The 27,764-nt window shown below is 53.1% G+C and overlaps 2 protein-coding genes and 1 pseudogene across 5 annotated transcripts; 1 reads left to right on the plus strand and 2 right to left on the minus strand.

The window, feature by feature from the left end:
* Nucleotides 1–2: 2 nt before the first annotated feature.
* Uck1 (uridine-cytidine kinase 1) lies at nucleotides 3–3,859 on the minus strand. Of its 4 annotated transcripts, none has more exons than XM_078048483.1 (7): nucleotides 3,695–3,858; nucleotides 3,347–3,506; nucleotides 2,460–2,556; nucleotides 2,117–2,325; nucleotides 1,931–2,025; nucleotides 1,721–1,769; nucleotides 3–1,343 (listed from the first exon to the last, which is right to left on the minus strand). In XM_078048483.1, exons 1-7 carry the CDS (start codon nucleotides 3,851–3,853, stop codon nucleotides 1,162–1,164), a joined length of 951 nt encoding a protein of 316 aa, XP_077904609.1. In that variant the 5' UTR covers nucleotides 3,854–3,858; the 3' UTR covers nucleotides 3–1,161. The 4 variants fall into 4 exon arrangements, with proteins under 4 accessions (XP_077904609.1, XP_077904610.1, XP_077904612.1 ...); XM_078048484.1 differs by having other exon boundaries at nucleotides 2,117–2,259; nucleotides 3,695–3,857; XM_078048485.1 differs by having other exon boundaries at nucleotides 1,204–1,343; nucleotides 1,608–1,769; nucleotides 3,695–3,859.
* Nucleotides 3,860–5,774: 1,915 nt separating this feature from the next.
* LOC110597733 (signal recognition particle subunit SRP54 pseudogene) lies at nucleotides 5,775–6,552 on the minus strand (annotated as a pseudogene).
* Nucleotides 6,553–15,972: 9,420 nt separating this feature from the next.
* Nucleotides 15,973–27,547, plus strand: Prrt1b (proline rich transmembrane protein 1B). The gene is made up of 4 exons (XM_078048490.1): nucleotides 15,973–16,243; nucleotides 23,305–23,765; nucleotides 24,195–24,338; nucleotides 25,513–27,547. Exons 1-4 carry the CDS (start codon nucleotides 16,234–16,236, stop codon nucleotides 25,660–25,662), a joined length of 765 nt encoding a protein of 254 aa, XP_077904616.1. The 5' UTR covers nucleotides 15,973–16,233; the 3' UTR covers nucleotides 25,663–27,547.
* Nucleotides 27,548–27,764: the final 217 nt, after the last annotated feature.

Genomic DNA, 27,764 nt, shown 5'->3' on the forward strand with positions numbered 1-27,764 from the left:
CATTTGTGTCTGACATTATTTATTGAGTCTCCCTCTAAAGGAACACAAGCTTAACACAACTGTTAAGACTCAACAGAAGGCCCTGGCGCTGCACGCTGCTCAGGAACATCGTGGCTGGTAACTACGAGTTGTGCTCAACAGGAAGAAAGGGAAAGAACCTGTGCCTAGCTTGTGGCAATGGCAAAGGACACTTTTTTCCAGAAAGGGTGGTCACATGGGAGGGAAGACAAACTTGGACAACGGACAGGACCATTTGTGAGGCCCTGAGGTCTAGCCTTGCATGAGGGACCTGAACACCTGCAGGCCAGCACATGCTGAGGCTGCTGTCCTGGACACAGCTGAGCTATACCAGGGACAGCCCATCCAGACAGCCCTGGTAAGGTGGAAGCACCTGGCCCTGTGGGACTGTGTGCAGACTCTGTTCCAGCCAGAGCAGACCCAACAGCCCACTGCCTGCTGCCCCAGGATGCAGGAGCCATGCAGGCACCTGGGGTCTGGACCCCTTGCCCTCTGTGGTGCTGGTTAGAGAGATAGTGGCTGATGCCAAGGTTCCTGCCTCTTCTCTGTCACTGAGGCACAGGCAAGAGGGAAGGAAATGCCTCGGAGGCACCTTAGACCAGCACTCACCACATTGGACCACAGCCCAGTGGTGGGTCAGGAAAGGTTTCTAGGGCACCATGAGCCTTGGGGTATGGAACAGAATGAGGGAGAGGAAGCAATGGGTCCTGCTGGACAGTCCACCAAGGTGAATAGCGCCTCTTAAAGCCTGTTTCAGTGATGCGCGAGTAAACCAAGCCCTACTGGGAAATTCTCACTGGTCAAGACACACCAGGCCCACAGTGCCCAGGCTGCTTCCTCAGGTTTCCCAACGCAGACTGGCATTCCTCCTGGGGACAAGCACACAGGCTAACCATGAGCCAGGGCACTTAAGTGACCCCCCAGAGAAGTTAAAACCTCCCTAAACGAGAGGAAGCCCTGTCTTTACCTACCAAAGTGAGCTTCCCCCCAAGAGCACAGGAGCCTTGGCCCTGACACCACCTTAGGACAAGCCAGGGAGAAGCACTGCTGCCTTTTAAGGGCAAGAGGTGCCCCATGCCCGTCCCGAAACTCGGGTCTGTGGGGATCCCTGCTGGCAGACTGGGGGACAGCATGTAATGGCCCTCAGTGGGGTCTGCTGCTGGACTCCAGGTGCGACCGTCTGCCAGAGGCCAGCACCCTGGGGTGGTCTCCTGGCTCAGAGAAGGTCCTCTTGTAGCTCCGCCCGTTGGCTCCCCCTCGGTGCCGCTTACAGAGGTCGCCATTCAAGATGTCCTGGATGTGCTGCACAATCAGGTTGATGGCAACTGCAGACAGACAGTGGGTACTCAGCTGTCCTCCCTGCTGCGCCATAGGACTGCTGCTGGTGTGGGGCCTCCCCCTCCCCAGGGGCCACACTCAGCCTGGAAGGAAGGCCACTAGCCAGGTCCTCACAAGCCACCACACATTTTAGCAGACAGAAACCGCAAGACAGGATGTGAGACAGTAAAACTCAGCAGCTCAGTTTGCTGCGGGAGCCTAGGCTGCTTGGGAGCCTAGTTAAAGCCCTGCCCTGACTGTGCTGAACTCACGCCTCAGATAGACACTGGTGGGCCTTGTGCACTTGGGAATCCTCAACAGCAGAGGCATGAGACAGCAGTCCTGTGTGGTGGCTCTGGGAGGACCTGGCCACGCAGTTTCTTACCCATATTGTCAACCCCTCGAGGGATGATGACGTCAGCATACTTCTTTGTCTGCGAGACACAAAGGGGTTCTCATAAGATTTCTCCTCCCCAGGACTGTGTAAGAGTGGGGGACCAAGGTGGGGTGCCCCAGGATGCTGGTGTTATCAGCAGGTGGGGAACAGGGCACAAGTGTGAGAGAAATGGGTTTTCACACAGATGAAAGGCGGTACCGGAAGGCAGAATTCCTCGAAGGCTGGCTTGACGAAGGTGGTGTACTGGGTCAGGATCTGCTCCAGGTCCCTCCCGCGGTGCACATCCCGGAGAACTGCGGTGACAGGAAGGAGGCACCACGGTCAGCCCTCCCTCAGGACTCAACAGCCACCGCAGCCAGGGCACAGAATACCCAGATGCACTACCTCTCCGAGAGAGCCTGACGTCAGAGTCCGTGTCCACGAAGAGGCGCAGGTGGAACATGTCCCGAATCTCCTGGCTATAGAACACCAAGATGCCTTCGAACAGAACCACGTCTGCAGGATAGACCACAGTGGTTTCCGGCAACCTACCAGGCACAGAGGAAGCAATGGGCCCTGCTGGACAGTCCACCATAACAGCAAGGAGAATAACTCTGGGGAGAGGACAGATGTAGGCAGTGGTTCACAGAAATGTGGTAGATCCTGCCATGGGGCAGTCTTTGTAGGAACCCAGAGGGGACGCCCTAATCAGCTCTCTTTTTGGACCTCCTGGAAGCCACCTGCTTACCTTGAGTGGGTCACAAAATCGTAGGTTGGGACTTCAACAGTTTTGCCCTCCACAATGTTTTTCAGAGTCCTGTGCATCAAATCATTATCAAAAGCATCTGCAGAGATGAAGCAAAGGGCAAGACAACCCAGCTGCCCTTGTGCCACGGACAGGAGAGCACTAGGGATACTGAGGACCCTACAGGACATTCAGACTAGAAGCTTCCCCCGCAGTTTCTATTTGTTAGTGACAGAATCCACTCCAGTTTTACAGACCACACAGGACAAAGTTGCCCAGACTGCCTTCAGGCAGTGCACCGCCCAAGCTGTCCCACAAGGAAGCTGCAGCACACTGGCCAGCAATGGAAACCAGGGAGTCAGGCCTCCCTCCTCTCTCTTTCTGGGAATAATCAGTGGGAATGCTGCTTTGTAGGCCTTCTTCCTCCATATCGCTGGGCAGACTCTGTCCCAGAGATAGCAAGCACCTTCCAGATCGCGGAAGGGCTGCAGGGCCCTGGGTCCTAGATCACCCACTGCTTCCCACAGCTGGCTTCCCTGAGGACTTTGCCCCTGGGCAGGTGGGTAAGGAAGGGAAAGGCCACTCTAGACAATGGGGTGTGCAAAAGACCTTATCAGCAGCAAGCTGGAGGAGGGAAGGCAAGGGGATTTCAAATGGACTGAGCAGTGGTCCCCAAGGCCCCTCCTGCCCAGGTTTCCTGACTGGCTCCAACCAAACTCCTGCAGGGCACCCAAGCCCAGAGAGCTGGTCCAATCCTCCTGACTTGACTTGCAGGAACCCAGAGGGGAGGCCCTCTGCAGGACATGTGGATAACTTCCCTGACCCCCCTAGGGCTGATCCCTGCACAACCAGGCCCTGGCAGCCTGCCTGGGCAAGCTCTCTGGGTGTACCTGGGTGGTCGAAATTGTACTGTCCCTTCAAGGCCTTAGCCTTCTGCTCCGCGGTCAGGACCTTATAGAACCGGTCCTGGCTCAGGATGACCAGCTTGCGCTGCCGGTGGTCCACCTCGTTCTGTCCCAGCAGCTCCATGATCTTCTCACACACCGTGGACTGGGGACACATAAACAGCACCCCCCGCTGGCACGGCGGGCGACTCCGCCCTCAGGGGGCTTCCGCCCGCCAGCAACAGGTGGCGCGGGGTGAAGGCGGCAGGGACCTGCGGCCCAGGCGGAGAGGGAGCCCGGGGTCGCCGCCCCCGCCCCGCCCCGCCCCGCCCCGCCCAACGGCCGCCCGCTCACCTTCCCGCTCGCCGTGCCGCCGCTCACGCCGATCAGGAAGGGCCGCGGCTGCGGGCGGTCGGCCTCGGGCGCCGAGGCCCCGCAGTCGCCACCTCCCGCCGAAGCCATGTCGGCCCCGCTGCGCCACCGCGCCCGCCGCTTCCGGGGCCCGCGGCGCATGTGCGCGGGGGCGTGGCCGCGCTCGGGGCGGAGCCTCGGCGCGCTCCGTGGGGGCCTCGCACCCCGCCCGCGCCGCCTGCCGCACGTGCGCGTCCTGCGCGGCCTCCGCGGCGTCGCGGGCAGGTGTCCTCGAGCGCGCAGACCCGCGCTGGGCCGGCAGCGCCAAGGGCGGCGGAGGCTCGCGGGTGGGCTCCCCCGCGCCCGGCTTCTCCCTCCCGGGGGAGGCGAGGCCGCGACGGACGGGCGGGCGGACGGCCCCAGGCGCCTGGCGCACCTCGGGTGCGGGGGCTGGAGAAACCCGCGGACGCCGGGGCCACTGCCGCGTCACGTCGGGGTGATCGCCAGCTCAGGAGCGCTGTGGGCCCTTCGGCGGCCCGCGCGAGGGAACTCCGACCTCTGCAAGCCTGCGGAGGACGACGTGGGGCCTCGGGCCCGGCCGGGTCCTGCTGGCCTCTGGCGGGAGCGCGGGATGGCGCGGGGAGGTTCCGCCAGGAAGCCACACGGACGGGGACCCCCCCCCCCGCACCTCCTGCGCCCGTGTGTGCGGTTCCGGACGGCCTGTTGGGGACCCCGCCGGCACAGGCCGATTGCACTGACCGCATTTTATGTATTTTATTTCCTATGTATTTTTTCCCTTAGTATTTTTATTGCAACATCAAGTGACTTAGAGGACTGTTTACAACTGCAGTGCTCGGCCTTTGAGACAATTAAAAAACTTTTTAAGAACTAGAATTTTAGGGCTCGGCTGGGGCTGGGGCTGGGGCTCAGCGGTAGAACTCTCACCTAGCATGTGGGAGGCTCCGGATTGATCCTCAGCACCATCTAAAAATAAATAAAATAAAGATATTGTGTTCAGCTACGACTAAAAAATATTTTAAAAAAAGAACTAGAATTTACATAATGGTTTGTTTGACTTGTTACTGTAGTAAAAACTAAGGGAAGAAATTTTGAAGCAGAAATACAATGATTTTCACACAAAGAGAGACTTATATTCCTCCCTTACATCATACAAAGGGAGATAAAGGGGCTGGGGTTGTGGCTCAGTGGTAGAGTGCTTACCTAGCACATGTGAAGCACTGGGTTTGATCCTCTGCTCCACATAAAAATAAATATAATAAAAGGGAAGAAGAAAGAAAAGGAAAAACGACAGAGGATAAAAAATGTGGCATATATACAATGGAATATTACTCAGCAATAAAAGAATAAAATCATGGCATTTGCAGGTAAATGGATGGAGTTAGAGAAGATAATGCTGAGTGAAGTTAACCAATCCCCCAAAACCAAATGGCTAATGTTTTCTTTGATCTAAGGAGGCTGGCTCATAGTGGGGTAGGGAGGGGGAGAATGGGAGGAATAGATGAATTCTAGATAGGGTAGAGGGGTGGGAGGGGAAGGGAGGGGGCAGGGGGTTATTAGTGATGGTGGAATATGATGATCATTATTATCCAAAGTTCATGTATGAAGGCATTAATTGGTGTGAATATACTTTGTATACAACAAATGCATTACGATTCCTTTTACACATATAGAGCACAATTTTTCATATAATGCTAAGTTAGCCAATCCCAAGAAAACCAAATGGCGAAAATTGATATGAAAAATTGTGCTCTATATGTGTAATAGGAATTGTAATGCATTTTGCTGTCTCATATATATATATATGTGTGTGTGTGTGTAAGGGAAAATCTTTTTTTCCCCTTGTTTGCAGAAAGGAGGAAAGCTCTAGGTCTCAGCAAATATGGAACCAACCAGGTCAGTTAAGGGCTCAGCATCTTCTCTGCAGATGTTTGAATCCTGTCATGCCTTTCCCTTTCCTTGTTGCCAGCAGCACCCCAGGGAAATGGCCTCATGGTTGGCTGAAGTCCTGCCACCCACATGACAAAGAACTAACTCTTGGATCATCATTTGGGCCCCTGTTGGTTCAATTTTGGTGTCTGTGATGGGCTCCCATTCTTAGACTTGTCACCACCTTGGAGAAGTCCTTTGACACTTCCCATCTATTCTTACCCCCTGTGCAATCTTGATAATTCGTGTCAAAGCTCCTTGAGCATCTCTTCTCCTCCTGTCTTCTGATTCCTCTCGGTTTGCTCACTGGAAACCTTGGCGCCATTGGCACCATCTGGTTTGGGCCCAGCATACTGTCTGTTACTGTCATTAATTGCTTCAGCCTTGCCCTTGACTGCTGTTCATTTCCTTTACTCATAAAATATGTTTCAAAATCAGGGATCATTCCCAAGATCCGACTCAACTGGCCCATTTTCATGGCATATGTCTTGCAATGAAACTGACTGTATTTCAGCTTCTCTAGAAGTGCTTCAGAGTCATCCAGCTTCAGCTTGTTAACGTCACTGTCACCTACACCCAGAAGTTTGCTGAGGAAAGGCTGTTTTGAAAGGTTCCAATCCATCTTCATGTTCCCCTACGTTGATGAAAATCACTGGATTTTTTTGTGGCAGCAACTGCCTGAGTCCCCCATCTCCTTTTGCATGACCACCAAGTTTTGTCACTGTTACTGAGGCCACTTTAATCTTTAAAAGCCTTAGCCTGGGTTTCAGACACCTGCCCAGTGTAGGTGTCTGTCACCTAAACAGTGTCATCAGGTTATACAGCGTGAGCAGCTTGAAACCTTTCTTCAGAGAGTCCTCTTGCTTGTGGTGGCCACTTATATCAACAACAATAATAATCTCAAATTTTTCATTTTTAAAGTATTTATTTTAATTTTTTTAGTTGCAGATAGACACGATACCTTCATTTATTTATTTTTATGTGGTGCTGAGGATTGAACCCAGTGACTTCCACATGCGAGGTGAGCCCTCTACCACTGAGCTACAACCCCAGCCCTTTAAATATTTTTTAGTTGTAGGTGGACTCAATATCTTTATTTCATTGTTATGTGGTGCTGAGGTTTGAACCCAGTGCCTCACATGTGCTAGGTGAGCGCTCTGCCACTGAGCCATAGCCCCGCCCCTCAGATTTCTCATTTTTGGATTTCTCCACTCTTTCAGGAGCAATGGAGCAGTTCTGTGTAGCTTCCCAGAGTGGAACTCTCACCTGGGTGGCATCAGGCTTTGCCTGGGCAGAAGCCCGTTGGGACATGCAGTCGTTCCAGCCTCCCTGGCAATCTGGCAAGCATGGTCACATTCCGTTTTTCCTTTGATGGGTGTCCTGCTTAAACTCCAGGGTCTGCAGCTCCCAGGGTCTTTAAAGCCAGCATGCTGACTCGCCTTTCTTAAGACCAGAGCAGTAGCAGACGCGGTGTGTTCTCTAGTCCTCCTCCAGTGTGACATTGGCATCCCCTTCCAGAAATGCCGCCTGTGCTTCTTTTGGCACAGCTTTTAATACTTCCTCCTTGATAAGGGTGGCGCTGCTCAGCGAACGTACCACTGATGCTGGTATTCCAAGATCCGCTAGAACCATCGGGAAGGGCCTAAGCGGTGCCTATAAGGAGTTCTGCTGCAGTGTGAAGGACTGGAGAGAACACGGGCTTCGGGGTCCGAGGTTACATACTGGCTGTGTTACTTTGAGCAAATTACTTAATCTCTCTGAGCCTCACTTTCCTCACCTTCCATTCAGCTGATGAGGAGACGGCATCACTCCGTGTAGTCCAACCTTTCTGGAAGAGGATGCACTTCTGCTTCCTGGCTCGGGGCTGCTTTTCTTCAGCTCACCTCCCATAAGGATTCCTGGGGTGTTTTGGTGTTTTGTTGTTTTTTTGGCTTTAGTCTTCTACCTTTGAATAACTGCAGCAGCAAAGTTAGTGGCAAACTAGGTCCTCTCGGGGCACAGTCAAGGGAAGAGAGTCAGACCTCAAAGTCTGGCGTTTGGGGACCTACACCCCAGGGAGGACTCCCTCCCAGCTCTGGCAGCTCCCTAGAGACAGCAGGGGTTTGGGGTGGGGGTACATCCTTTATGCACCAATCAGCCAAACCAAGCCTCCTTCAAAGGCTCTCACACCCCTAGTCAGGATTTCTCCTGCACTAAATCACCCCAGGCTCAGGTGCCAGGCAGCTAGAGACAGCCCAGAGCCCTCTGGGACCACTCAACTGGGAAGCCGAGCCTGTTGCCCCTGCCTGCCTCCTTCCCCCCCAAAGCCTCAAGGAAGGCTCTGACCCAGCCTCTCTCCGCCTTGCTGCCCTGCCTCCTGACCCAGCCTGGGCTCCTCGGGTGGCCCTGTGTGGCCCCAGAGGTCGCTTCCCTAGGAGATGGAGTAAATCTTCCCGGGGCTTTGTCCTCCCCCTGGGGCTGCTCAGCCACACCTCCTCACGTGAAGTCCAGGCACAGAGCAGCCCCCGGAACACAGTGCGTCCTCACCATTGGCGGGCAGAGGTGCCCAGGAGCGGCTGGTGCCCCCAAATCAGCCAGTTGTTCGTATGGAGGAACCAGATTTCCTCCCCGTTCTTCCCTGACAAACCGCTGAGGCAAGGGCGGGAAGCAGAGGGCAGAGCGTGAGCAGGGCCGTCTGTGATGGAGCAGCAACTCCTTCCTTTGCAACCTGCTAGTTTCTGCTTCTGTAATCTCGCTTGCTCAGCAGCTGGGGCAGGAACCAGAGCTGCCTGGGAAGAGGGAAAGGTGTTACTGCTGTTGGCCGGTGACTAGTCCTTGCTTCCCCGATGTTGAAGAATAACACCAGAAAAGCACACGCCGAGGCAAGGTCAGAGTAGAGATTAGAAGTTTATTAAAGGACAGCAGAAAAGACTTGTCCCAGAGGAAGAAGGGGACCCAAGAGGTGGAATCCAGTTGGTGGGCAAATGTGTTCCCCTTTTTATAGGTTTGGTGATGGAATGTAGGTTGGAAGGCCCGAGGGGTGGGACACAGGTGGGCCAAAAGGGCAGGAAGGACTTTGGGGATGGGCTTATCACTTCTCTGGGATGGGCCATCTCCAAATCTGTTGGGGGCTGTTCATTAACACTTCTTTGAGGTGGACTTTGGCCTAGGGCCTCTTTGGGACTTCATTAACATTCCATGAGTTGTCCTGTTTTCCCTGAGTCATTATCAGCACGGCCTCCGTTTTAGATTTCACTCGATGTTAGACTGTTAGACCCGATTTACCTAACTACACTGACTACCTAACTTTAAATCTGGCTTCAAAGGGATCAAGGCCACTTGCTTGAGAAAGTCCTACAACCCAGAAGCCTGGCCGGTAGAGGGCGGGGCTCAGCTGTTGGAGGAGCCCCCAGAGCCCCCACCCTTACCCTACTGAGTAAGCCCTTGCTCTTCTGCACCTCCAAGGACCCCTTGTCCCTTTCCTTTGCCATAATTTTTTCATATTTTCCTGTATTTTCGGTAACAGTGACACTGCTGGTGTCTGTCCCATGTGCCTCCTTGAGCCTCCCAGGGGACTGGCAGACCCTGTAAAAGCCAGCCAGGCTGCTGACTAGTTGTCCTCCCAGGGTGAAGAGACACTAAGGTGTGGTGAGCCCCTGGGGCAGGCCCAGTGCCAAGAAGCCATCAAGTCCTGGGTCCACCTGCTCAGGCCTCTGGACTGCAGTGGCCACCACCACGCAGATACCCAGCCCCTGCTCTCTAGCCGGTCCAGGCACCCCCCACCCCCACATCTTGTGAAGAAGAGTGGCTGTTGAAGCACAAGGGTCAGGAGGAAATCTTGGTTCGCTCCATTATTTGTCCCACATTTATGAACTTGTACTGTGGTCTGCCTCTTCCCCCACCCAACCCCAAAGCACCTCTGGACCACCAGCTGGACAGGCCCTTGGAATGAAGCAAGGCCTGGCGGGGGGTTTGCAGCAGGGGCCCACAAAGGGGCCAGCTCCAGATGTATGCCTTAGGGCTGGAGTCAAAGCCACAACTCCACCCAGCAACAGGGTTTTGGAATGGCCCTCTGCATACAGCTGGAGCCTATAGGGACCACTTTTCTGAGACACTGGAGCAAACCATCCTGTCCATCAAGCTCTGGTAGAAGGGAGTCATCACCCAGGATGAGGAACCACAGGCCTGCAGCACACAGGCGCCATCAGTGCACAGAACCCCAGGCTGAGAAACTAACAGAAAAGATGGTCAGGACCAGGGAGTCCACAGGGATTCAGAGACAAATGCAAAACTGCCTCGTTTTCCTGGGTCACACGTGACACATGCAGGCACCTTTAGGAGTTGGCTCCTGATTCAATATGGTGGCGGAGGTGCAAAGCTCCAACTTCTGGTACAAACGACAGTCAGTCCAGGCTGGAACACGAAATCAAGACTGATCACCCGATTCAGCAGGCCAGGAAAATCCACTGGGTCTCAGAGGAACGGTCTGCACTAAAGTCTCACTATCAAACTTCATATGCACGCTTTAAACCAGCTTCTGTGGAGCAGAGAGAGACTAGGAGCCACACTTGTGCCAGTTTGAGTAAGAAGACTATGACCATGACATGAGAACTACAAAAGCAAACAGGCCTGGAGCTGTCACTACTGACCCAAGAAGAGAAAATGGGAACTGAACAATGAAAAGCTCACAAGCCAGGCTGACGGAGAAAGGGACTCGCAAGAGGAAGAGGGCATCAGTTCCAGAGAAATTCAGGAGGTGTCTCACCCTGCATGACCAGAGTGGGGGCTGCTGAAGAGGGGCTTGGGCTTGAGCGACAGGGTAGGGATGCCCTTAAGAGGAGTGGAAATAGGAGAGCAGATATTAACAGTGTGAAATTAAGCCAAAAGAATGGAATGGGAAGAAAGATTTAAACACACACACACACACACACACACACACACACACAGGGTTTTGTGGTTTTAACTAAAAAAAGTCTCTTAACACTATTTTGGACCTGTTTTCTTTTTGTAAAGTTGAGATAATGTAGATATTCTGGTCTGTCACAAAAGAAAGTTTATATATATTTAAGTCAGTCAATGTGTGAATGAGAATGCTTTATAAATGAAAGAATAAGCAAAATGTTTTATATATATATATATATATATATATATATTGCGTGTGTGTATCTTTCATTTCTGGAAATATTGATTGTGGGTGGGAATCGTTATTGGTTACACCGTGAATACAGGATGTGTGCCCACTCACAAAACTTAGCTAATATAATAAGTTGGCTTTTCTGTGATGGCTTCACTTTTATTCATTCTTTCCATATTCCTTCTGCCTGTTAAAGTTGACCATGCCAGCTTGTCTTCAAATGCTGCTTTAGGCTGCCCCAGCCCTTTAATCGTTCATCATGAAAGAAAGCAAGTGCAGGGGTGCACGCCTGTGATCCCAGCTACCAAGAGGGTGCGGCAGGAGGATTCCAAGTTCAAGGCCAGCCTGAGCAACATAGCAAGGACCCGTCTCAAAAAAGAGTAGATGAAGGCCGCCTTGGAACCCAGCGTGCACAGCCCCCCCCACGGCACCCGCCAGAGAGGTCCTCTGCTACACTCAACCCACACACCTACCTCGGCACAGTGTTGCTCAGATCATGTTTGTCACTTCTCTGTGCTCCATGTCTTCACCCTCCTGACCCTTCCTGACCCGCTGCTGACCCCTGATCTTACTGTCTCCACAGTTTTGTCCTATAGTTGGGGTCACATTTAAGCTTTCCAGAATGGCCTCCTGCACTTGGTAATATGCATTCAAGGTTCTTTACCGCTGAGCCCCAGCCCCAGCCCCTAGAGGTTTTTTTTTTTTTTAATCTTTTAAATTCTTATCTATTTATTTATTTTTGAGACAGGGTCTTTCTAAGTTGCCCAGACAGGCCATAAACTCATACTCCTGCCTCAGTCTCTTAAGTAGCTGGGATGACAGGTGGGTGCCATTACTGAAGCAAAAATTTTATTTTTAAGAAAGACGTGGCTGGGCGTGGCACTCTGGGCTGACAGTGGTTCCTTGGGTCCTTCACCCTGAGCCCTCACTCACTGCTGCCTGGCTGGTCTCGGGCGAGGTGGCCCCACCCACTTGCAGCAGGGATGTGAGATGCGCAGGGCAGGTCTTCTGGGCGGTGTGCCTGCCCGGATGTGTGCAACTTGGAGGCTGATGATAATTCTGGCGGGTTCTCTGGGGTTGCCCCTCTGGGCGCCCCCTGCAGCCTTCGTCTCTGGGCAGTATTTCTGAGCCTTCTCTTCTGTAGCCTGGGCCAAGGCTTCCTCCCTCTTTCTTACTTCCTCGTTGGGGTGATGCTTCCTGAGAAAGGCAACGGGAGGTGGAACTTTTGAGATCCTAAATATTCTATCTTTATTTTATGCTCTGTTGATCTTTTTGCTTGGCTATGGAATTCCAGTGGGTTTTCTGATTCTCTGTTGTTACAAAACAAAGCACTCCAATACTTAATGGCTTAAGATGCCACTTGTTCTCTCTCGTGGTTCTGGCATTGATTGGCATGGCTGTGGCTCTCTGGGGGCCTCTCCATTGGTGGCAGCCAGATGGATGTGGGCCTGGGGTGACCTGTGGCTCGCCTGCACTGGCGTGCCCGTGCCGGCTCATTTGCATGGCTGGCTCGTGATATCTCTTTGAATCCAGCTGGGGCTGTCACCAGGCTACCCACAGTGGCCATCACCCCAAACGCTCACAGTGTCCTCTCCTACAACCTGGGCTCCTCTCAGCCTGGCAGCTCAGGTCCAGAGAGCATGCCAGGTCTTCCACCGCCCTTCCCCGAAGAGGGCCTCGGGCTCTCTAACCCTCTGCACTGCTAGACGCTGAGCCACCCCCAGCTGTGATGGCGCAGGGAGGCCCAAGCACAGCTCCTGCTGGCTGCCCCTGCACCAGCCACCAGCTGTGCTGGCAGATGCCAGGCACACCCTTACTGGGGGCTTCAGTGGAGGAAGTCACGTTGAACCCCAAGGTCTGGCGTCACCACCAGGAACCTCAGGGAACCCAGCTTGTCTACCAGCCCCAGTGGCTGTTTGTCCTTCACTGCCCCCAACCGGGGTGAGCAGCAAAATCTGAAACACTGCAGATTTGCACCCAGGAGTGCAAATGGAGCCAATGGAAAATGAGCCATCAAGGTCAAGTCCATTCCACATAAACACTTAACCAACAGTGAAAGTATAAATATGAAACCACCAGTCCAGCCTGGCTGCTGCCCTGAGCGGCTTCCTGACTTGAGAATCACAGTAGAAGTGTCCTGTCTAGAATGTCTTCCAGACGGTGTGGGGTTTGGGATTGGGCAGTGTTTGGATAGCATCCTTAAATCAACTGCTATGGCGCTGTTATGAACTAATTAGAATATGGTTGGAGAAAGAGGGGACTCCCTAGAGTGAGAGTACACAGCTTTCTAAGACATTTGTTTTAATTGGGGCTGGGGATGTGGCTCAAGCGGTAGCGCGCTCGCCTGGCATGCGTGCGGCCTGGGTTCGATCCTCAGCACCACATACCAACAAAGATGTTGTGTCCGCCGAGAACTAAAAAATAAATATTAAAAAAATTCTCTCTCTTTAAAAAAAAACATTTGTTTTAATTGTAGATGGGCACAATACCTTAATTTTATTTATTTTCATCTGGGGCTGAGGATGGAACCCAGGGCCTCATGCGAGGTAAGCGCTCCCCAGCCCAGCCTGAGCCCATGGCATCTTAGACTGGACCACAGAAGTCATCTGGGGTCATTTCTGCCATATCCAAAAGGAACTGGCCACTGCAATTAGAAATTCATTCTCCTCAGAATTTTGAAGCATTCGTCTGTGGTTCTTTTGTTTTCAAAGTTCCTATTGAGAAATTCAGTGTCATTCTGATTCTTTCTTGATCCAGTGTATGAAACTCACTTTTTTTAACATTTATTTTTTGGTTGTAGGTGGACACAATGCCTTTTTATTTTATTTTTATGTGGTGCTGAGGATGGAACCCAGTGCCTCAAGCATGCTAGACGAGAGCTCTACCCCGAGCCACAGCCCCAGCACTTGAAACTTACTTTTTTTTTTTTTTTAATATTTTTTAGTTGTTAATGGACCTTTATTTTATTTATGTGTATGTGGTGCTGAGAATTAAACCCAGTCACAACTCTAGTGCCTGAAACTTACTTTTTTCCAATGAAAATTTATAAAAATTTTCTTTGTTCCTTATATTCTGGAATTTCACAATCATATCCCTTTGGAGTGGCCAATTTCCTGTGTGCTGGACCCTTAGTGAGCTCTGTCCATCTGAAGATTCAGTCCTGGAAAATTTTCTTGGACTCTTCATTTGATGTTTTCTTCCCCTTTGTGATTCCTTATTCTTTGTGGAACTCATATTTCTCGGAGATGAGTTGTCCTGGGCTGTCTCTGGAATGTTTCCCCTTACTTTTATATTTTTCCTCTGGCAGACTTTCTCTATCTCTACCTCCCAACTTTCTATTGAGTTTTGTGTTTCATTTTTACTGTGAAATTCTTAATTCTCAAGAACTTTTTGTTTTATGAATTTTTTTTTACAGCATTCTATTCTTGTTTCACGAGTGCCTTCTCTAATCTCTGAATCTTTTTTTCTTGGCAGCACTAGGGACTGAACCAGGAGTGCTTTACTCCTGAGTTACATTCCATTCCCCCTACATCTTGCTCAGTGGTCTGGGTTAGCCTTGAACTTAGGATCTTCTTCAGTCACCCAAGTAGCCACAGCATGTGCCACCCACTTGGCTTTTTCTTGGCATATTTAACAGTCCTTTTTTAAAATATTATTTTCCCTGACTCTTCTTTATTTTTTATTCCCTCTAAGCTTCTCTTCCCCCATTTGTTTGTTTGTGTCTCCTCCAGGTGAGCTGCTTCTTCAGACCGGTGGTAAGTGGTCACTGATGTTCCAGTGAGGGACTAGAAAGGTAGTGGGGCTTCTGCGAGCAGGTGGGAGGTTATTTGGTGGGGATTTCCACTGAGGAAACACTGATAGTCTTACATCTTGCTCTTCTCCCCTGGGGGATGTTCGTGGGAGAGGACTCTCAGAAATGTGGAAGCCTGTCCACAGGATTTCTGGGAGCTGCAGTAACCACAGGAATTATTCAGAACAAGATTCTTTTCAGGGTGGAGAATTTTGCCACTGGCATTATTTAGAATTATTGTCACATAGTTAAGACCAGAGTGACTTTTAGTCATCTACTCTTGTCTTTGAATTCTTTTCCAAGGTGGCCCACTTGTTGCCAGCCCCTAGGGTGGACCTCACCCACCTTGTGCCCTGAGTGTATTGCTCTGTCACATCAACTTTGTCTTCATGCTAAATCTCCTCTGATTAACTTTGCCTCTTCTGTTGTCTGTAAAGCCGGCTCCCTACAGTGCATAACTTTGTGTTAAACACTCCATGTGGGTTCTGTTTTTCCTGGTCGGATCCTGACTCACCCAGAGTTGAATCTTGCAGTGCTGGTCTGTTGTCTCTCCCTCATGGTGGGCTGTTCCCTGTGGGTTCTGCCATTGGGGACTGTGAACTCACCTCTGAGTGCTTTTCCCATGGGAAATCTCCCCAGCTTCAATGGGGCTGTGTCCTGCCTGAGGAGTTTTGCATTTGCTTTGAGTAAGTCCCACAGCTCTTTCCTGGATTCCCACCTTCAGGCCTTTTTGTATTTTGTGATGCTGGAGATGGAACTCTGGGCCCTGCCTGTGCTGAGCAAGGGCTCTATCCTGAGCTACACCCCTGGGCCTGCTTTTTATTTTTAACAATGGTTTTTCATCTAGAAGTTTCTAGGCTGGCCTGTGCCTGAGGGCAGGCTGAGTGTGAACACAGTGCACAGGTGCAAAAGTCTCCCCGGGCATTTTATGTCTTCATCCAGACCCAGCTTCCCTGTCACCTCTCTTGGTCCTATCGCTCTGCCTCACTGACCCGGAGCTCCATCTCCTGTCCACTCCTGGGGTAAGCCGCAAGCCCTGGACCTCTGAGACCGCTGAGACGCGCAATGGCTTCCGGGCCCATCTTTGCTGCCTCTGCATTCTCGGCTCCTGGGGATCTTCCTCGATACCTACACGTTCAGCTATGGATGCAAAAAATTGGCGCGAGAGTTGTTTATTTGTGTTTCCAGATGATGGGACTGGGATCTGCTTCAGGTGCCCAGTCGGGTACATTTCGAGGGGAAGTCTCCTGCACAATGTTCTAAATCTCCAATTTCACATGAAAATCCACCTTTCTACCTTATTCTGGCTGGCTGGGTGGACCGGGGAGCCCCGACGTCCCTCTCCTGGGGGCCTCCCCCAGTCCTCATGGGGGCAATCGCCTGGGCCGCTGGCCTCCCCAGCACCCCGGCCCCTCCGACTCCGCAAAGCGCAGTCCTGGCGCAGACGGTGCCGCCCTGCGGGGCCCGCCGCGGCGCTCTCGGACCTCGAGGCAGGTTGGGGCCGAGCGCCGGGTGCGGGGTGCAAGGAGCCAAGTGTTGACACAGCCGTCGGCAAACAAAGGCGGTCAATTATTAACCGGCCGCGCTGCCGGCACCAGGAAACCCGAGCCGGCGCCGCAAGCCGAGACGGCCCGACGGGAGGCGCCGGGCGGGGAGCAGCGCATCCCGCGCGCACCGGACGCCGCTCGCGCCATGGACGCAGGTGAGGGCCGCGGCGGGCGCAGGGCGCCCGGTGGGTGCGGGAGGGCACAGGAGGGGGCGCCCGGAATCCCTGCCCAGGGCCGGGCGGGGGGCACCGGGATGCTCCGTGGAAAGTTCGGGAACTCTGGCCTGGCCTCCCCCCCACACGTCCGGCGCGTTCCCCACCCGCCCCAGCGTCCCCTGTTCGTCCTGCATCTGGGGACCCTGTTCATGCGTGGCCAGGCTGAAGTCCTAGAGCAGGGGAATGGGACCCCGAAAAGGGGGACAGAGAGAGAGGGAGGAAGATGGGGGTGAAGAGCCCGCGGGCGAGTTGCTGCAGAGACGAGAGAGGCGCGAGGCGGGTGGGAGGCCCGGAGAAGACGGCAGAGGAAGGTGGCACACTCGCTAAGGGCTCCGCCTCGGCCAGCACTGAAGGGGCCGAGCCGGGAAACGAGACCCCTGCCCTCGGTGGTGGCGGGACAGTGCGGAGCCCTGATGCCCTCCACTGCCACCTCCGGCCCCGCTGACCTGCAGAAGCTGGGATGACCGCACCCGGATCCCATCTGCCACCTGAGCCAGGGGATGCTGCCGGGAGGGTGGCAGCGAAGGCTGGTGGTCTCTCCAAGACCCTAACTTCATCCCCGTTTTGCAGCCCAGGCTGTAGCCCAGGCCTCCCTTCCTGGCTGGGATGTCCCAGGCTCAGGTGTCCAAAACCTGAGAACCCCAGACCAGGCCCAGCCGCCCGCAGATTTATTTACTTTGCGGCCCTATCTCGGTGCCATCGGGCCAGGTATTTGCCCTGGCGGGATCCAAGGAAACTGTGGTTTCTGTTATGATAACTGGGGCAGGGTCTCGACATTCCTGTGACAACACCCCAGAAGGGATCGCTGAGGCTCTTGCTAGGAGCCTGAGCGCCCCACTGTGAAATGCCATCACAAAAACAGAAGCACTCACAGGTGAGGACAGCGGAGAGGAGCTCTGGGAGCAGCCTGGTCTGTGTTGGCTGTTATTTTGGTTGTCTTGCTGCTGGGGATGGAGCCCAGGGCCTCACACATGCGGGGCCACCCTCTACCACTGAGCCCCAGCCCCAGCCCCACTGATAGTATTTAAAATTACTATTAATGTTATCCTTACTTTACAGATGGGGACACGAGGGCTCAGAGCATTTCACTCCTGTGCCACACCTGCTTGTCAGGGCTAGCTCACCTGGGCAGGTGGTCTGGGGATCGCCAGGGGATCCTCTGAGGTATCTCATCCTTACAGGTGATCCTCGGGGTACCTTATCCTCCCTGGCCCCGCGGGAAGGTTGGCTGTGGTGCAGATTCCCAGCAACACAAGAGGTCAAGCCCCAGTGTGCAAGCATTTTGTTTTTATTTTTATTTTATGGTTCTGAGGATGAAATCCAGGGCTTCATACACACTAGGCAAGTGCCCGATTACTGAGCCACATCCCCAGAACCCATCTTTTAACAATATTTTTTTAGTTGTCAATGGATCTTTATTTTATTTATTTGTATGCAGTGCTAAGGATCAAACCCAAGACCTCACACATGCCAGGGAAATGCTCTACCACTGAGCCACAACCCAGCCCTTCCCAGACTTCTTTATTTTTTATTTTGAGACAGGATTTCACTAAGTTGCTGAGGCTGGCCTCAAATTTGCCATCCTCCTGCCTCAGTCTCCTGAGTAGTTGGGACTACAGGCTTGCAGGTCTGTGCCCCTGGCTGGATTCACTACTTGACATAATGATTTGGAGATAGACCCACATTGTGTCAAGGGTTCATTTTCATTTGATTGCTAAGAAGTTGTATCAGTAAGCTGTTGTTGCATAACAAGTTACTCCCAAACTTAAAGCTTAAAACAATAAGCAGTGTTTACTGGAGAGTTTCTACAGGTGAGGATCTGGCTACAGTTGAGCTAGCTACCTGGCCTCTGAGTTCCTCACCAGCTACTGGTGCTCATCTCAAGACTCAGGAGGAGCTGAAAGCTTTGCTTCCAAACTCCTTCATCTGAGTGTTGGCAGGTTTGGTTCCTCCTGAGCTGTGGAGTGAGGACCCATGCAAAATGGGCCTCCCCGTGGGCCTTCTCACAGAGCCTTGCTTCCTCTTGGAGTTACCAGAAACAGAAAGAGAGGGAACACCAAGCAAGAGCGGAGAGCAAGTGAGGAGAAGCCACAGGCTTTTAAAATCCTACTCGTAGATGGGCGCAGTGGTGCAGGCCTGTAATCTCAGTGGCTCCGGAGTCTGAGGCAGGAGGATGGAGAGTTCAAAGCCAGCCTCAGCAAAAGCAAGGTGCTAAGCAACTCAGTGAGACCCTGTCTCTAAATAATATGCAAAACAAGATTGGGGATGTGGCTCAGTGGTGGAGTGCCCCTGAGTTCAATCCCTAGTACCAAAAACAAAGACCCCTACCCTTAGCAGGGACATCCTGTCTCAGCTGGGTCCTCTTCATGAGCAAGTCATGCGTGCAGCCCCGATTCCAGGGGAGGATTCCCCAAGAGCACCAGTTCCATGAAACAGGAATCACTGGGGTCCATTTCAGATGTATGAAGACAGCACAAATGACTTATCCATGCATTTTTATGTGTGTTGGATATGTGTGTTGTTTCCAGTTTGGAGACGATATAAACATTCATGAGCAAATCTGTGTGTTCATATGTTTTTCTTGGATAAATATCTTGAGTGGAATAGCTGGATCATATGGTAGAGGTATGTTTAACATTTGAAGGAAGTGTCCAGTTTTTTCCAAAGTGGTGATATTGTTTCACTTACCCACCAGCAGTTGTGTGTGAGCTCCAGTTATCTTACACCCTTCCCAACATACGCTAAGGTCAGTTTTGTTGTTTTAAAAATTTAACTGGGATTGGGCATGGGAGTGAAAGCCTATATTTCCAGCTTCTTGGAGGCTGAGACAGGAGGATCAGTTGATCCCAGGCGTTCAAGGCCAGCCTGGGCAACAAAGACCCCATATAATGTTTCTATTCTAAAGGGCGTGTGGTGATGTCTTCTTATAGTATTTCCTTAATGACAATGACATCTTTTTATATGCTTATTGACCATTCAAATATCTTCTTTGGTGAAGGGTTTACATGTATTTCACCTACTTTCTTATTGAGATCTTTGAATCATAGAGTGGTAAGACTTCTTTATACATTTTTTTCTTGCTTTATTGCTATGGTCAAGACACCAGAACAAGTTAAATAGAAGTCAGAAAATGGTGATCCTTACCTTGTTTCTGACCTTGGGGAGGATGGAGGAATTCAGTCTTTTACCTTTAATGGTTTTCTTTCATGGATGCCCCTTATCAATTTGTGTATGTTCTTACTATTCTTATTGCTAAAAATTCATGTGTGTATCTTTGCTAATGGGCATTGGATTTTGCCAAATGCTTTTTTCTCATCCATTGAAATGATTCTATATTTTTTCTCTTTATTCTTCTAATATACTGACTGATTTTCAAATGTCAAACCTATTTTGCATGGTCCTGTTTGTTTGTGATTTGGGGCGGGAGTTAATGGTGGGGATCACACCCAGGGCCTCACACATGCCAGCCAAACACCTGGCTACAGAGCCACATTCTCAGCCCATGTGTTCCTTTTAATATTTGACATGCAACTATTTAATTAAGGATCTTTTTTCTTTTTATTCATGAAGGATATTGGTCTGTGTTTTTGTTTGTTTGATGGTACCAGGGTCTTGTGCATGCCACCATGCAAGTGCTCTGCACCAAGCTACATCTCAAGCCCTTTTTACTTTTGAGGCAGGGTCTCACAAAGTTGCCCAGTCTGGCCTTGAATCTGCTATCCTCCCATCTCAGCCTCCCTAGCAGCTGGGGTTACAGGCGTGCACCACCACACCTGGCTCTTTCTTTTATGGCAAGTCTCTTCGTTTTCTTTCATCTGAGAATTGTCTTTGTTTTACTTGCAGTAAGCAGAATTCCAAAGATGATCCCCCAAGATTCCCACCCCCTGGTTAAATAAAACACTAATCTCATATCAGTATTGTTTAACTACTATTTTTGTGGTGATGTATTTATTATGCAACAGAAAGCTCAAGCATTCCTTTTCCTGGAGAGTGTTAAATCAAACACTAATCTCAGTATCTACAAAGGGATTTGACAGATGTTATGGGAGGCTCAAGTCAGTTAACCTTAAAACAGATTTTTCTGGGTGCTCCTGACCCACTGAATTGGAGAGAGGGGATGGGAACACAGCTCAGTGGTAGGGCACTTGCCTCGAGTGCGCAAGGCCCTCTGTTCGATCCCAGCTACACAAAGAAGAACAGAAGGGGGAAAAAAGCAGAGAAATATTTCCAACTGGTAGCAGAAGGGGAAGACAGAATTTCAAAGTATGAAAAGGATTTATGTGCCCTTCCTGGCTTTGAAGAGATGGAGGGAGTCATGTGAGAAGAACGAGAGTATCCCCTGGTTACAGAATGAGCCCCGGATGATAGCCAGGAGGGAAACAGGAGCCTCACGCACACAGAACTGGATTTTTGCTAACAACCCAAATGAACCTGGAAATGGATTCTTCCCTAGACTGACCGATAAGAGCCTGGTCTGCCTTATATCATAATCTTGGCCTTGTGACACCCCAAGTTGAGGGGGCCTGACGGACAGAACGGTGGGCTAATAAGTATTATTTGTGGTGATGTATTTATTATGCAACAGGAAGCTCAAGCGTTCCTTTTCCTGGAGAGTGTTTTCTTTCTTTCTTTTGGTACTGGAGATTGAACTCAAGGGCACTCAACCACCAACCCCTGAGCCACACCCCAGCCCTGTTTTGAGTTTTATTTAGAGACAGGGTCTCACTGAGTTGCTTAGGACCTCACTTTTGCTGAGGCTGGCTTTGAACTTGCGATCCTCCTGCCTCAGCCTCCCGTGCTGCTGGAATTGCAGGCGTGTGCCACCGCGCCCGGTTTTTCTTTAGCTATCAGGTTCTGTGTTGGCGGCTCTTTCCTTTCAGCACAGGTTGACGCACTGTCTTCTGATCCCTGTGGTCTCCTGGAGATGTGTGCAGGGCTCTCTCGTTCTTCCTCTGCCTACGATCTGGCATCCTCTGCCTTTTTTTCATAGCTTTGTTATTATCATTAATTCTGAGAAATTTAATGATGATGGAGCTAACATAATTTCCCCCATGGAGTCCCTTTTTGGATTTCCTGAATCTTTATATTTACCTATCACCAAATTTGGGGATTTTGCATCCATTATTTCTTCAAAAATATTTTCCCTAAAATGTCTTCTGGAACTTTCCCCAGGCACACTAGCCCTGGTGGGTATTACCACACAGTCCCCAAGTCTTTGTTAATTGTTTTTTCAGTTTTTCCCCCCGTTCTTCTGATTGGTCTGTCTTGAAGTTCATTGACTCCGTTTGTTTCTTCAGGGCTTCTATTGATGTCCAGTCATTGCACTTTAAAAAAAAATTTTTTATTTAGGTGTAGGTGGACGCAATATCTTTATTTATTCATTTTTATGTGGTGCTGAGGATGGAACCCAGGGCCTCACACGTATAAGGCAGGTGCTCTACCACGGAGCTACAGCCCCAGCCCTAGTCAATGCATTTTTTTTTTTTTTAAAGAGAGAGTGAGAGAGGAGAGAGAGAGAGAGAGAGAGAGAGAGAGAGAGAGAGAGAGAGAGAGAGAGAGAGAATTTTTAATATCTATTTTTTAGTTCTCGGCGGACACAACATCTTTGTTGGTATGTGGTGCTGAGGATCGAACCCGGGCCGCACGCATGCCAGGCGAGCGCGCTACCGCCTGAGCCACATTCCCAGCCCTCAATGCATTTTTAATTTCAGAAATTATGAATTTAGTTCAAAATTTCCATTTAGTTCTTTAAACAACAACAACACAAAACTCTAATTTTCTGCTGAGAACTTATCCCAGACGGATGTATGTTGGACACTAGGTCCTGGTGTCCAATCTCTGGTCATCTCAGAATTGGCGTCTATTGACGATCTTTGCCTTGAGGATCAGTCATATTTTCCTAATTCTATTTTATATGGAAATGACCGTGGATCTGCCCTGGATGTGGTGAATATTACACTGGCAGGTTCTTGGTGCCTTTAGAATGCTCTGGAAATGCTGGTTTCTTGGTTGCCACAGTCACCTGGTTGGCTCACTCCACAGCCTGTTTTGCTCCTGGGTTTCTAGTCATTATGTAGATCTGGGTTCCTCCCCTGCACCGCAGCCAGGGTGAGCCCAGGTTGGGGAGCTTCCTTCTGGAGGGATGAGGATCCCACTTTGCCCAGAATCGGGAGTTGCCAGGTAAATCTAAGAAAGTCCTGAGCAAAAAGGTTGGTTGCCCAGCTCCACACAGGAGTAGGAGATGCCCTTTTCTGGCTCTTTCCATCTGCAAGGGCCCTCCCTGTCTCCTCTGGCTGGAATGACAGGTCATCTGTTGAAGTTTCAGTCACCCCTTCTGCTGCATGTCCCATCCTGTGACTCGGGCTGGAGCTCAGAGCTTGGAAGGAAAGAGTTGGAAAACTGAAACTCTGCTCTTGAAGCTGCTTCTGAGCGTGGACTCCACAATCTGCCTGTGGTTGTTCACTTTCCAGTGCCCTCGGGTGGTGTGTGGAGCTTTTCATTGTAGCCAGCTGGACAGATTTACCACCTTCCCCATTTCTAAATGCACAGAGAGGGCCCGTAAGCACATTCCCGAGGTTGCCCGGCCATCCCACCCCTCCCCAGGTTTTCATCCTCCAGGATGCTCCACTACCAAGGTCCCATGCCTCCCCATCCCTCCCTCGGTCGTCTGGAGATGCGGTTTAAAGGTCCTGATTGCAAGCCGTCAATGTCCCGTTGCCGCAGACACCACGTGGCCAAGCCCAGACTCCAGAGGTGGTGCGCAGGGGGCTGTGGGTGTCTTGGAGCCGAGGCCCTGGCTGATCCTGGCAGCTGGGACAGGGCTCAGGGGCTCCTTGCCCTTGGAGTAAAGACCCTGCTGGAGAGAACCCGGCGCTTGGCACATCCACCGTGGGGCAGGGTCTGCTTCGTCCCCGTGGAGGGACTGCGTTTTCGGGGCGTGAGGGGCAGAGTCCCAAGTGGCCCGGTGGCCTCTTGGGGCTCACAGCCTCCTTTCTTTCCAGGTCCCGATGTGAAAGGGGGCGATGGCCCCGCAGACCCGGAGGACCCGCGGGGCCCCGCGCCCCCAGCCCCGGAGGAGCCCCGGAGCCCCGCGCCCCCCGAGCGCCCTGCGCTCCCGCAGCTCCCGCGCCGCCCGCAGCTGCTGGCCGAGGACGGCGGGCCCGGCGAGGGCGCGGCGGCGGCGGGGAGCGGGCTGGGCCCCGGGGATGCCCAGGTCGCGCCCGCAGCCCCCGCGCAGCCCGAGCGCCCGGCCGGCCCGGGGCCCACGGCGGCCGGCGGCGGGGCGCCCATCGGCTTCGAGGCCGAGCCCCCGCCCTACGCGCCGCCCGAGCCCAAGGCCGCGCCACCGCTCTACCCGCCCTTCCCGCAGGTGCCCCTGCTGCTCCAGCCCGCGCCCGCCGCGCTCTACCCGCCGCCCGGCCCGCTCTTCCCGCCGCCCGCCGCCGCCTACCCCTTCCCCGTGGTGAGCCGCCCGCGCCGCCCGCGCTCAGCCCCCCGCGGCCCCTCGACCCGGGCGCCGGGCCAGGGTGAGGCCCCCGCGCCAGGGAGCCCGCGCTGGGCTCTGAGGGGTGAATAGGAGTCTCCGGGAGGAAGGGCCAGGTGCAGGCCCAGGCTGGCGCGACCCGTGGGGGCCCACCCCGGAGATTTCCCTAAAGAAAAGCCCAGCCCCGGCTGCCAGTGAGAGAGCTGGGGCTGCGGTGGGGGCACGTGGCGGTCGCCCCAGCCTGGACCAGGAGTGTGTGAAGGGGAGCCCAGAGGACTCCCTGGGGCTGAGCGGCCAGGGTGCAGGAAGGAGAGGCACCCCTCAGGGACCCGTCCCCAGTGGAGGGGAGGCTGGGACCATGTCTGGGGCTTGGTGGCCTCCCTTACCACTGTGGCCCTGCTTCCACAGTACCACAGCCCTCTGGCTGCTGTGCCAGCACCCCCCTCAGTGGAGCACAGGCCTCTGCCCAAGGACTACATGATGGAGTCGGTGCTGGTGACCCTCTTCTGCTGCTTTCTCACTGGGCTGATCGCGGTTGTGTACTCCCACGAGGTAGGTGGGGTGGGCCCAGCCCTTCCCTGCATGCAGCCTGCAGTCAGTGCCCTTGGAGGTCTGCAGGCCCCTCTCCCAGCAACAGGGCCTCTGGTGTATCTCTCAGGAGGGGTGGGAATTGGGGATCTCTGTGTGGGGACCTCCTCCCCTGTCCTGTCTGTGTCCCCCACTGCTCAAGATCTACTCTGGAAAATTCTGCTAAAACAATCCAAAAGCCAGGCATGGTGGCACATGCCTGTAATCCCAACAGCTTCCGAGGCTGAGGGAGGAGGATCACAAATTTGAAGGCAGTTTCAGCAACTTGACGAGACCCTGTCTTGAAACAAAGAATAAAAATCGCAACGGAGGTGTGAATGATTGATAAGGCCCAAGGTGTTCCCCCAGTGGTGGCTTGTGTTTTAACAGGTGGTGAAGTCCACTCTTCTGTCCCTCCACCTCCATCTATCCTTCTATCTGGCTGCCCAGTTTACCCACCTATCCCTCCAGCCACCCACCATGACCTGCTAACACCCATCCATCCACCCATCCATCCATCCGTCAGTCCATCCACACACCCTCTGCACCCACCAGCCCCATTTCTCCCCCCACCACCGTCTTTCCTCTGGGCTGCGGTCCATCACCTTGCCCCTCCGCCCTCCATCTCACAGTCTTCCCTCCTTCCTCGTGACATTGCTGACCATATGTCCTGCAAAGAGGCCCTGGGGATTCAGTGATGCCAACACTGGGACATTCCAATAGAGACAAGCCCCTGGGGGCCAGTGCTCCAGGCTGACCTGGTCATAGCCCTGGCCTTGCTCTGCTGTCTGGCCCCAGTCATCAGCGAGCCAGGACTACAGGGAGGGGACAGCTGTCAGGACAGCTTGGAGGCCGGACCCCGAGGCACTGGCCTGCCTGATTCTGGCTCCACCCCAGCGGTGGAGGCCCTGTGCGTCACTTTGCCACCCAGAGCCTTTCCTCATATGCAGGGTGGCGGCATGAGGACCCCATCTGGGTGGCTGTGAGGTGGCGGGAGATGAGGCTGAGGGCTGCGGAGTGGCAGGGACCGGGCTATCTCTGCAGGCTTGTGGTCCCTGAGCTCCTGGGGGTGTCTGTTTTCAGTCTGTAGAACAGGCCTGTCCCCAGGGGTGCGGGGAGGCCTGGGGCTCGCTCACCCCGCGCTGGTCCTGTCTTGCAGACCCGCGCAGCCCTGGGCAGGGGCGATCTCATCCAGGCCCAGGAGGCCTCTCGGAAGGCCCGCTCGCTCGTGCTCTTCAGCTTGCTGTTTGGGGTCTTCGTGTCCACCAGCTGGGTCATCTATGTTGTGGTGGCCCTCTACCTCCCCTGAGGCTGCAGCTCCTGCGGGGACACCAGGAGTCCCAGGGATAAGGGGCCCGGCTGCCCTGCTTCTGTGGACACTGCTCCTTGCCTGTGGCCAGCTGTCGCCCACAGAGGACAAAGAAGAGGTGGACTCTGCAGCCCTCCAGACTGTGGCTGGGCCTCAGCCCTCATCAGTGCCCACTGAGGCTCAGGCAGTGTCCTAACCTAAGGTGGCCTCAGAGCCCAGACCTACCCTGGGACAGGACCTGCCAGAGCCTGTCTCCCTGTGTCTCCTCCTGGGGCCTCCTGGCACTCTTGTCTCACCCCTGTCCCTAGGAGATCATCAAAGGGACCAATGTTGTCTTCAGAGCCATCTGGAAGGATGCTGCACCTCCAGCCACCCCTACCTCCATCCAGCTGGGTGATGGAGCTGCCAGTGTGGACTCCCAGGGGAGAGTAGGGAGGAGACCTCCTCCCCACCCCGGCTGGCTGGGCCCTCCTCCCTGCACCGTGCCAGGAGACAGGGCCTGCCACGCTGAGCCCATGCCCAGAAATTTAAGCTACTAGTTTCAGTCAACAAAAATGATGCCCTGTTCGGAGCTTCACGCTGCCCTGGCCCCTCCAGGGCAAGCAGTAACATCTGCCCACCGCTGGGCTCCGGCGTCCTGCCCTGCCCTGCCCCTCTCTGGGACTCTGTTGGCTAACACAGCTCTAGCAGTGGCCTGCGCAGCTCCGGGGAGCTAGGTCATGGCTCCCCTCCTCCCTGCGGGCCTTGCAGCTTCTGCTGCACCCAGCTTTCTGCTTGCTCTCCTGTCTCCACCTGTGTTGCCCAGTGTTTGGGGCTTGGCTGGGTCTCCACTTGGGGAGGGCTGCCCTGATCAGGCCACCCTGCCACCCCCGGACAGATGTAGAGCTGCACACAGGTGCTCTTGTATCGGGTGCCTGGATCGCGTTAGCTGTGGTCTTGAGAATGACCCCCTGTTTTTTTCCAAGATTAAAATCCATCCACAGAGGAGTCGGGGTGTCCAGGCTGAACCCTAAGAGAATGGCAGCTCGGATTAAGTCAGAGGTTTGCTTGGCGGCCACTGTGTGCCCTGCCACCAGGAGCTGAGGCACAAGGCCAGCCCAGTGCAGCCTGGCCTCCCGCCACCCTGGAGAGACAGGAATGAGGAAGCGAGAAAGAGCAGCTTGGAGATTATGGGGTGGCCTCGTGTCCTGGGACACAGGGCTGGTGCAGAGGTGGGAAGTTGAGCCCCAAAATGCATGATAGCTACAAAAAGGAGGAGAAAACCTTTTTTTTAGATGGCTGCTGAAAAAGTACTTGATAGAACCCGACAGCCCCAGCCGTCCTCAGAACTCCCCAGTTGGAATGGAAACCTTCTGGACCACTGCTTCTTGGTCCAAAGTGCTTACGGACCTCTGGGGGATCTAGTTAAAGTGCGGAATCTGATTCAGCAGGCAGAACCGGAATCCTGCCTTTCTGATGCGCTTCCTGGCTGGGTTAGGGGACCTGGCACCGGGCTTGAGAGCTAGGGCCGCGGCGCGGACGCCCTCTAGCGGCTCTGCGAGGCAAACACCCTCCAGCTAATGGGAAAGTGAAAGGGCATGAAGACTAGAGTCCCGAAGAAGGAAGAACAACTGGTGTGAAGCTCAGTGAAGCGATTGGATACAAAGTAACGCTTTAAAAGTCAATCGTGGCCCATCGGCTCGGGAGGCTGAGGCAGGAGGATCTCCAGTTCAGAGCCAAGCCTCGGCAAAAGTGAGGCACTAAGCAACTCAGTGAGACCCTGTCTCTAAATAAAACCAAAATAGGGCTGGGATGTGGCTCAGTGGTGGAGTGCCCCTGAGTTCAATCTCCGGTACTCCCACAAAAATAAATAAAAATAACAAAATAAAGTCAATCATAACAACCAGTTAGACGTGGACATTTAAAATTCCAGTCATGCTTGGTGCAGCTGCTGTAATCCCAGGCTCCCACGGCTCTGGAGGCTGAGGCAGGAGGATTGTAACTGCAAGTCCAGCCTCAGCAATTTAGAGGGGTCCTAAACAACTTAGCACAATCCCTGGAACCAATAAATAAATTAATAAAATAAAGATCCACTCATGATAATGATAAAAGCAGCAAAATTT

This window comes from Ictidomys tridecemlineatus, chromosome 4 (genome assembly GCF_052094955.1).
Source record: "Ictidomys tridecemlineatus isolate mIctTri1 chromosome 4, mIctTri1.hap1, whole genome shotgun sequence".
Lineage (NCBI taxonomy): Eukaryota > Metazoa > Chordata > Mammalia > Rodentia > Sciuridae > Ictidomys > Ictidomys tridecemlineatus.

Bases quoted from the DNA above. Each gene is read 5' to 3' on its own strand.
- Uck1 (XM_078048483.1), bottom strand. From the start codon at position 3,853: ATGCGCCGCGGGCCCCGGAAGCGGCGGGCGCGGTGGCGCAGCGGGGCC. The intron at 2,326-2,459 runs GTAAGCAGGTGG...TCCTCTCCCCAG, and splicing joins GATTTTGTGACCCACTCAAG to AGTTATTCTCCTTGCTGTTA. The intron at 1,344-1,720 runs GTAAGAAACTGC...GTCTGTCTGCAG, and splicing joins TCGAGGGGTTGACAATATGG to TTGCCATCAACCTGATTGTG.
- Prrt1b (XM_078048490.1), top strand. The intron at 23,766-24,194 runs GTGAGCCGCCCG...CTGCTTCCACAG, and splicing joins CCGCCTACCCCTTCCCCGTG to TACCACAGCCCTCTGGCTGC. The intron at 24,339-25,512 runs GTAGGTGGGGTG...CCTGTCTTGCAG, and splicing joins CGGTTGTGTACTCCCACGAG to ACCCGCGCAGCCCTGGGCAG.